The sequence below is a fragment of the Tachysurus fulvidraco genome, chromosome 1, assembly GCF_022655615.1.
Source record: "Tachysurus fulvidraco isolate hzauxx_2018 chromosome 1, HZAU_PFXX_2.0, whole genome shotgun sequence".
In the NCBI taxonomy this organism is placed as follows: Eukaryota; Metazoa; Chordata; class Actinopteri; order Siluriformes; family Bagridae; genus Tachysurus; species Tachysurus fulvidraco.
This window is the reverse complement of record NC_062518.1, coordinates 4,319,157-4,329,441: the sequence shown is the minus strand read 5'-3', so window position 1 is coordinate 4,329,441 and position 10,285 is coordinate 4,319,157. Positions and strand designations below refer to the sequence as shown.

Genomic DNA, 10,285 nt, shown 5'->3' with positions numbered 1-10,285 from the left:
GAAGAACAGATGCTCAGTAAAAGTCCCCAGCAAGTTTCCTTATAAAATTGTGCATGAGCACTGAGACTACTAATGTGTATGTACTGCTATTTGTAATATTTTAGGTTTATATATATATATATATATATATATATATATATATATATATATATATATATATATATATATATATATATATATAACATTATATTATATTGTATTATATTATGTGTTATATTATATTATATTATATTATATTATATTATATTATATTATATTATATAAGTTTTTTTATCTTTATATTTTATTATAGTAAACTGGGTCAACAAAATGTGTCAAGTGCAAACGCATAGTATCATTAAATCCCGCCTTCTACATGCATCATCCAATCAAAAGGCTTACTGCGGATTATGAAATGATGGACAGCGAACGTTAGCAATGGATTTCTTCTCTCGGGTGTGTTGACCAATCGGAGGAAAGTAGGGCTGCTGGTTACCGGTCAGCCAGGAAACAGCTCAAATATCTATAAAAGTGCTTTAAAAATGTCTGGAGTTTAGGATGGTGACAGCTTTGGTTTATCTTATTTAATCGGAGATAAACTACATTTGGTGAACAGTTGCTGGATGTGAGGTAAGTCTCTTACAAACAATAACAACACCTTTAGCTTTGTCCTGTTAGCGACACAGAATGTACTTTAATGTGCGTCAGGGTTAATGAGCATATAAAAAATGACCAATTAATATTTCAAACACTATTCGATGTATTTGTGCGAATACATTTGTTAATAAATAACATTTTGTGTAAATGTAAAGTATAACAATGCTAGGTTCGTTTTTGCTGATTGACAAAATATGGACCAATCAGACGCGGCGCTTATACCAGCTCTTGTCAGAACAGCCAATGGGATTCTTTTATATGCATTACGTCCCGCCTGTAATCAAAGGCGTGTGACGTTTGGTATGGAATTTGGGTGGATTTGTCTTTGTGCACCCGTATTCCGGCTTGTTGGAGTACTGTACTACGATTGGCTTAGCGTTTGACGGACAGCCCGTGATTGGAAGGAGCAGCCAATCGTTGCGGGATGAGGCGGGGTTTGATTTGGAAAATGGGTTGGAAAAGAACTCCTGCATTTATTTATTGATCATGAAGCTAGCTAGCGAGCTAGAAAAGGTACAAGAGCTGTGAGCTTGAAGAAGTAAAAAATAAATAAATAAATAAATAAACTGTGACTGAGATCTCGGTCTATACATCAAGTAAGTCGTCAAGGACTTTGTAGAACGATATCTAGTTAGCTAGCATAGCATAGCTAATATTAGCATGCTAGCAAAAATCCATTTTAATGTTAGCATTTTGTATTCGGGTGTTTTTTGTACACACATGTATGAATGGACTGTTTTTGACGTGTAAGACGGGTGTGTTTTGTAATAATCTATCTGTGCAGGGTGTATATTAAAGAGACCAGAGAGATCATTAGCATATGGGATAGTCATCAGCTGTCCTACAACATCAAGCTTGACACTTCACTGCTCTGTGTCCAGCCCTTCAGGGGAAAGTAGCTGATGAAAGCTAAAAAAAAACAACAACCCAAAAACAAGGCTGTAGAAGTGTCACTGTGACGTCACGAGCTCATTTGCATATGCATTGGCTGGTCGAGGACATTTGCATATTGAAATGGTACTAGAGAAGGAAAAACTTTCAGAAGTTAACTTGCTATAGTGAGGAAGCGAGTGTATAAAGAAACATGCACGTGGGACAAGCAGCGATTTGGTCGTCTGCATTGATGATGGCCAGCGATTTGGTCGTCTGCATTGATGATGGCCAGCGATTTGGTCGTCTGCATTGATGATGGCCAGCGATTTGGTCGTCTGCATTGATGATGGCCAGCGATTTGGTCGTCTGCATTGATGATGGCCAGCGATTTGGTCGTCTGCATTGATGATGGCCAGCGATTTGGTCGTCTGCATTGATGATGGCCAGCGATTTGGTCGTCTGCATTGATGATGGCCAGCGATTTGGTCGTCTGCATTGATGATGGCCAGCGATTTGGTCGTCTGCATTGATGATGGCCAGCGATTTGGTCGTCTGCATTGATGATGGCCAGCGATTTGGTCGTCTGCATTGATGATGGCCAGCGATTTGGTCGTCTGCATTGATGATGGCCAGCGATTTGGTCGTGTGAGACTGAGGGTCGATGGCGTTTACCTGATTGGTTGTCTGTGTGATGCGAATATCTCAATTTGTATTATGATTCACTGTAATGTCAAAGTCAGGACTTTTATTGTCTTTATTGTCTTAAAGAGGCTTTTATTGTCATTTCAACCATATATAGCTGTGACCTGTAGAGTCATATCTTAAGTCTCTAGCTTTGTCTGTAGATTTATTTATTTTAAATCACATCGTTTTATTAGGAGTCTTATAAATCACTAAATTTCCCAATTTGACACCACTGTTTTCTTTTTGTCCCCCCGCCCCCACCAGTGAATCTTGTATGAGAAGCATAGCAGCACAACCCCTGTGCTCTCAATGAGTAATGAGTACATTCTGGAACATGTCGATGAACGCCGGCCGCAAGGTAAGACGAGACCTCGTTTCGTGCTTTTACAGATCATCTGTGTCTTCCCGTGAGACACTGAAGGTTGGCGCTCCATAATATCTAGTTTTGTTTGAGGACAATTTAGAAATTCGTCCGACGTTTAAGAGAATGGTTAAGAAGCAGTGGGTAAAGCTCTGTGTCCTTCGCTGCAATAGTTTAAAAGGAATTGTATTTTTTTAGTAGAATGTTGGTTAAATTTTGAGATTCTGAAATTTATGAACTACAATGGTCTTTTTTTGTTTTTGTTTGTTTAGAGATCTGAGAGCGAGGAGCAGGGTGGTCCAGGCGACCAGAAAGCTAGTCCGGCTCGTCCTTCCTTCGGGAAGAAGCAGCTTCCCTCCATACCCAAGAACGTAGTTCCAGTCACTAAAGCGTCATCGCCAGCTTCAGCGGCGCAGGCTACCAACGGCACCCACGCCTCCTACGGACCATTTTACCTGGAGTATTCCCTACTTGCAGAATTGTACATAGGCACACTTTATGTACATTTTATTCGTATTTTATTCTTTGAACTTTGAAGCAACTTGAACGGTTACAGTGCGAGGCGTAAAATATATCGTGACTCTTCAAATGCACTACAAAATGTCTACAAAACACATTTCATCTAAAAACTCAAACTCTGTTTTGTCTTGCAGTACGCTGGTAATAAAGCAGAAACTGCCGGGCATCTACGTTCAGCCCTCTTACAGATCAGCCCTGAGTAAGTAAAGAAAAACCTGCCGTCTTTCTTGCCAAAATATTTAAAATAGTGGTGAAAATGTATTCTGTTTATCGCGACGGTGCTTTTAACAGCAAACTCATCGATGTTTATTGACCGGCCGCTCGCAGTAGCGTGATCAGTCCTCTATGTCTTCTTGCAGTGTGGTTCGGTGTCATTTTCATCCGCCACGGATTGTACCAGGATGGCGTTTTTAAATTCACGGTGTATATTCCTGATAACTATCCCGACGGAGAATGTCCTGTGAGTACTTTACTTTTCTGCACACACCTCCGTTTCACACCACAGCCTTGACGTTTATGCCTGGAAGCTAAAGCGGAGTCGCTCTGCCACTTTGGTCTAACGGATACCGTTAAAGCGTGTGTCGGCTTGTCCGTATCGTGCCGTCTGTGCTTGTGCTGTTTACACAGCAGCAGAGGAAGATGATGTTCCAAAAAAAATGCATTCAGAGTAACAGCGTTTTAAACTTTTGTCGTTGGCAGAAAGTGGTGTTTGATATCCCGGTGTTTCACCCGCTGGTGGACCCTGTTTCTGGAGAACTGGATGTCCGGAGAGCATTTACCAAATGGAGGTGAGTGTAGCTGCGGTCAAACTGTTTGCACCAATGGATGGGTGATGTATTTTATACGTAATAAATCCGTGTATTAGTCCAGAGTTACCCCTGCTTGCCTGCGAGGTATTTGCATATGTTGTGCTGAAATAGGAAAATAATCAGTGACCGTATTGTAATGCAGACCAATTTTCATAGCGGAGGTTTTTTTTTTTTTTTTCCCTCCTTTCTTTTTTTTTTTTTAACCACCTCAAACTTGATTTTCATATAACAATATGTTCCAATTTTTTTCCCCTCATTCCTTCACAATTTTATCGACACATGAATTGAGATTGACGTGTAACCTGTTCTCCATACCAACTTAATTTTAAGTTAATTTGACTCCCATAAAACCGTATAAACATGAACTATGGTGAAAAAGTCTGAACACAAGAAGTGAGTTATGTTCGCTCAATTTATTCTTATTTTTATTAACACACTAATAAGTCAACACTGCAACTTGGTGCTGTTTGTCATCACTGAATGAATACTTAAATTTGTTACTTTGAGTTTGTGTTCTCTTTATTTCCTCATTTTTGAATAGAAATAGTTTTTCTTTTTACATTTGTTTTTGTTTTGTCTGTTTATTTATTGCAGACGGAACCATAACCACATCTGGCAGGTGCTAATGTACGCACGGACAATCTTTTACAAGATTAACACTATGGAACCTCTCAACCCTGAGGCTGCTGTACTGTAAGTCTCTGTGTGTCTTGTCCCTGTATCTGTGTCCCTGTGTGTCTTGTCTCTGTCCCTGTGTCTCAGTGTGCCTGTGTGTCGTGTCCCTGTGTCTGGTTGTGCTGAAAAAAGAACAAATCTTGCTTTAGCATTACACAAGTTTGACATTGCGATGCTTCACATCAGTGTTCACTGTGTGCATAACTGTTATAACATGCTTAAGGACATGAAAGGCTTGTGTACGAGCAGTAATGAGTCTCATAAAAGGCAGTAAAGCCGAGTTAATGTTTTACAGGAGTACTTCTGCAGTGTATGATTGTGTAGATCAGCAAAAAGCATGTTCCTTTTTTTTTCCTTTCTTCTCTCGTGACTCAGATACGACAAGGATATTCAGCTCTTCAAAAACAAAGTGGTCGACAGCGTGAAACTATGCAACAGCCATCTTTTCGACCAGCCCAGAATGGACGATCCTTATGCAATAAGGCAAGTAGGCATCTCTGAATGTCGCTGTGCTCCAAGGGCGACAGTTCGTGTCGAGTTTACAGTATTCTGACACTTATGCCCCTTTTCCACCAAGGCAGTTCGAGTGCTGGTTCGGAGCCAGAGCCTAATTTAGAACCAGTTCTTTCTGTTTCGACCGCCAAAGCACCGGCTCTGAACCAGGAAAGGTGGTTCTTAAGTAGCACCAAAACGTTGCTGGTCTAGACTCAAGAACCGCTTGGGGCGGGGCTGTGGGCGGGGCTACTGTTAGCGCATTTGATAATGTACCTTAAGTATATTAATATTTAATACATTTTTACTTTACTGCGATATGATACAATATCAGCACACATGATAGTAGGTAGCTACATGCTAAGGCTACATTTTTTTCTGTGTTAACGATAAAATAACGTTATGTACTTTATCGATTACAACCTCCGTTTATACAGATTACACGTTTTATTCGCCGCGTTTGGATGCCAAAGTAGGTTCGCAAAGCCATGAGCATTAACAGTAAATCAACATCCGCCATTGTTGTTGTGTTTGTGTTTGCCGCTGCTGCGCTAACGTTGCTGGGACACGTGACACGTATACAGTGACGTCACACTCGGCGCTGTGATGGCTCTCTGGAAGGTGGAAGGGCAAACCAGTTCTTAGATGGTTCGCCAGTGGAACCAACTTTGAACCAGCACCAGCACCAGCGCTAGCTCTGAACCAGCACCCGGTTCTTTCCGGTGGAAAAGAGGCATTTCTGTTCATTTTCTGTGAGGAAACTGGCTTCAAATGCAAATGTTTTCAAACGTCATCAAACTAAGTTTAGCAAAAGAAAATATTTAATGCACATGATTTTAAAGTGTAGATTAATAGCACTGTAGATCACCCTGAAATTGCTCCATTTCTCTCTCTCTCTCTCTCTCTCTCTCTCTCTCCCTCCCCCCCCCCCCCCCATCCCTGTCATTTCTCCAATCCAGCTTCTCTCCATGGAACCCGTCTGTGCACGAAGAGGCAAAAGAGAAGATGTTCACACACAAAGTGAGTGCTGGACACTCCAAAACAAGTAAAACACGGCTTCTTCTCGCAGCTACACATTGCGTTACGTGTCCGGGGTAAAGCATCGCAGTGCGTAATGTGTTCGTACATCGTATCTAACGCCTTCTGAACTCGTGCACATGCTCATCTACTCCATTATCCAATCAGCAGATCATGTGGCAGCAGCTAGATTTATACAGATCGCTTCAGGTGTCTGTGACGGGGCTGGTTTGGAGCGGTTCAGAAAGCGCCGACATCCCAGGAGTTTTATGTGCAACGGTCTCTGAAGTTTATACAGGATGTTAAAGGAGGAAAAACACACTGGATAGTGCTCAATTATAGCTGTACTCTGATCAATACATGTGAATCGAACAGGGCTTACGTGATGCGTCTTAGACCAATTATGGGAAAATCGTACGTAATCGAATAGGTTTGAGCCGACGGGAAAGTTAGGGTAAGTCTTTCAGCCTCTGTACAAGTGAGATGAGCAGAAAAGCACCTCAGCTCATGTAACTCATCTTAACGACTCTTTTTACAGCTCGATTTTCTATCCTTTCTTAAGGGTATATCAGTGGAGATCCTGTTCTAAACTAGTGTCCATAATTCAAGCAGAAAAAGAATGGGAAAATGTAATTCTATAATAGAACAACTTTTTATTCACCAGTGTCTTTTCATTCATGCCGTGTTTATCGTATAATGAACAGACGAACATCAGGTCACTCGTATGGCAAGCGAAGTCACAAGAAGTAGAAAGCAGAAATACGCAAGTAAACCTGACGTGTACCACTCAGGTACCACTTAAACTGCATTGCTCCATCAAATCATAATGATGTAGCTCAGTGCTTATGGGGTTGGACTACAGGTTGGTACGTTGTACATTCGAATCCCGGCTCCACCAAGCTGCCACTGCTGGGCCCTTGAGCAAGGCCCTTATCCCTCAATTGCTCAGTATCATAAACTGAGATATAAACGTACGTCACACTAGATAAGGGTTTCTGCTATATGCTGTGAATGTACAATGTACATTGACATCAGTTACACCACATGCATGTCCAGAAATCCACAATATCACAAGCTTTTATTTAGAACCCTCACTAAAGCTAACCCTTTTGTTTCGCCACCACAGAGACGACCCGAAGACCAGCCGAAAGGGCTCCAAGTTTCAGGACTGTCGTGGGTGAAACCCGGGTCCACGCTGCCCTTCAGTAAAGAGGAGTATCCGCTCCAGACCTGACTCTGAATCTGCAGCACCAGAGGTGGTGGGGATGGTGGTGGTGTTGGTGGTATTGAAAGTGGCAGTGGTGCAGCAAGACTCCATCCGATGCCACTTGGACTCACCATGGCTGCCTACGTCTAGAAATCTCAAAGCAGTTCCATGAACTATATATACATATATATATATTTTTTTTGGCTCAGCTCTAAAACAATTGCATATAGATCTCCTCTTGCTGAACAAGCTTAAGATATTTTTAAACCAGGCTTGAGGTTTGTGGTATAGACGTGAACGGAATTTAGTCACCACCCCCAAGGTAAGAACGCAGTCAGATTGCTTGTTCTGTAGAACTCATTATCAAACATTATGCACCACCCTTTTTTTTTCCCTTCACTTTTTGTTTATTTACCTTTTTTTTTGGTTTGTTTCCAAGTGCAACAGACCACCTCACTATTTTGTGTGAGAAGATTTTAATGGTTCTTGGTAGTAAATTCACAAAGAACGTTCAGTAGGTGGTTAAGATGTGCAGCTTATGATCTGATTAAATGTAAAGGAAAAAAAATCCAAGCTTTTTGCCTACTAATTAATGGGCTAGGCTGTAATTGGAGGAGTGCGCATTATTTTACTAAATTGACCAACAATATAATTTACACACAAGTAATCTTTGGGCAGGTTTAGATTTAATCCAGACTTCTTGATGAGGAAAAGCCAGCTAGAATTCGATAAACTGGTAGAACAGAAAGCTTGGATTTTTCTAACCTATAGTTTGACTAAATGTTGATTTAGATTTCTTTTTATTTATATATATATATATATATATTTCCCCCTTCCTCTCACCTTTTTAAGCAGGTATATTGGACATCACTACACTTTGTTTGTTTGTTTTATTGAGATCAGTTTTTCTTTTTCAGCCCATTTTTGTGTAATGAACTATACTGTGTTTAAATAGTTTTAATATATAATGCGGAGCCAGAGGAATTCCTTTTTAATTATGACAATAACTTAAGCCTCATTTCTTTCCATACTGTATAGCAAACGTCTGTCTGTTAATAAATGGACGACGGGCAGAGTTTGATATGTAAATAGTGATGTTTGTTTGTGCAAATCGAAAGGCCACTCTTTCATAGAAAGGGGGGGAAAACCACCTTTTTATAACCTAGCGGTTTATTTATATAATTATTAAACAGATAAAGCCTTGTTGGTTTTTTTTTGTTTGTTTGTTTTTGTTATGCTATTCATATTTCTTCACTTATCCACTTTTTGATATGAAGGCGTGGCTGTGTGAGCAATGTGAGGTTTTAAGACACAAGCAAATAAATTGAATATTTCAGTTTCACGTCATGTATGAGATGAAGTTCTGCCAGCACCTCATGAGAAAGTCAAGTGTATAACCAAAAACTGTGAGATAAACTGAACCGACTCTTATTCAATCAGTTTTGCATACATGTAAAGGTTGCAGTAAATGATATCTCCTTTGTATGCTCATTTGTCCTTGGATTTGTTATTCTTTGCTGCGATGCAAGTAAATACGACTAAAATTACATTTTTGATATGTTCAGCATTATGAACTAAAACACACAAAGTCATTTCCCGTAAAAATGAAATGTTAGAGTCGATGAGTCGCGGCATTTTCCTGTGTAGCAGAAGAAATCTGAGCTGCCAGGAAGAGCTCAAAATCCAACCTGGAATTCCCAAACAAATCAATGGATGGAGAGATGGAAGGCTGACTTGATGGGTGGACACACAAAATAAAGGGATAGACAGATGGATAGAAAAATAAATGAATGGATAGATAGATGGCTATATCATTTTTCCCCCCCTCACAGGTAAACCAGGATTAGAGTATAAAGCATTCTCTTGTATAATGTGACCTGCTGTCATGCACCCATTATTTGTATCTAACGAATGCCATTAAAAAAATTAAAACACTTCACCACATTGTATTGGCTGTAGTTCTAAAAAGTCACGTTCTCTTAAGATACTAATTCATCACAACCGACTGAGACCGTATAAATTTGGTTGTGCACTATTTGGTGTTTGTGGCTTTATTTCAGGGTAAAAACAAAAGAAAGCCAACAGAAATACCAGAGAGAAACATACATACCACGTGCGTAACAAGGATGGTGAGAATCAGACAGATTGTACTTTTCAGCACTGACTGTGAATAATCAGAAAGCTGTTCAGGGACGTGTGCTGCAGTTATGCCACATGTAGGGGTGAGGTTAACCTTCTAGAACCTGGAGAAAGTGCATGGTGACACCCAGTTACGAGCAGTAAAGACTTCCGGGTGTGGCGTTCTTTTAAATAATCTAGATTGTAGAATATATATCATGATAGGGTGTACTGTCCAACTATGATACAACCGACACTGGTTCAAGCCCCTGCTTGTAAAAAAAAAAAACCCTTGTTCCTTGTTTTGAAAGATCACTGTCTGGTTTAGATAGTTCCGTAGGCTGTATACCAAGCTCAACAATTTACACTATAATAGATTGCTTGTATCAGAATCCTGGATTTGATTTTTTCCTCCCATTTCTTTTATGCCAAGGTGTTTGCCCAGCAAAAAAAAGGCTGTTTTGAGATACCTGTTTTTATATCTTAGGCTTTAGGCCCAGAAACAGAGCATAAAGGGACATTACGTACTTAGTGAATTGTGACAGGTGGCTATTAAAATAAAACATAAGCTTATCGGCCCACAGAAACATCCCACCCAGAGTTCTGCCAGACGGTGGTCCTTTAACATAGATGGGGACTTGTTGATGTCTAGCAGTCCTTGGAGAGAAGCATATTTTGGGAATTGGGCAATGCACTAGATACAGCTGATAGGGTGCATAACAGCTGTCTAAGCACTTGTGGAGACATCATGGGGCTACAATAAGGACTGCTACGTGGGAAGAATTAGAGAAAACAATCATACAGTACATGTTAATGTCAGTCATGAGTCAGTGCCTCTGGTTCTAGTGGGCTGTCCAGTTATGCCAGGAAAACCACAATTGGCAGCATTTGGCT

General features: G+C 40.4%; 1 protein-coding gene across 3 annotated transcripts; it reads left to right on the top strand.

Moving 5' to 3' along the window:
- Window positions 1–423: 423 nt before the first annotated feature.
- LOC113660368 (akt interacting protein) lies at window positions 424–8,758 on the top strand. Of its 3 annotated transcripts, none has more exons than XM_027173832.2 (10): window positions 424–609; window positions 2,458–2,551; window positions 2,827–3,035; window positions 3,208–3,272; window positions 3,433–3,533; window positions 3,773–3,861; window positions 4,477–4,575; window positions 4,933–5,040; window positions 6,009–6,069; window positions 7,193–8,758. In XM_027173832.2, exons 2-10 carry the CDS (start codon window positions 2,510–2,512, stop codon window positions 7,298–7,300), a joined length of 882 nt encoding a protein of 293 aa, XP_027029633.1. In that variant the 5' UTR covers window positions 424–609; window positions 2,458–2,509; the 3' UTR covers window positions 7,301–8,758. The 3 variants fall into 3 exon arrangements, with proteins under 3 accessions (XP_027029633.1, XP_027029634.1, XP_027029635.1); XM_027173833.2 differs by lacking the exon at window positions 424–609 and adding an exon at window positions 1,084–1,232; XM_027173834.2 differs by lacking the exon at window positions 424–609 and adding an exon at window positions 1,123–1,149.
- The last annotated feature ends 1,527 nt before the right edge of the window (window positions 8,759–10,285 follow it).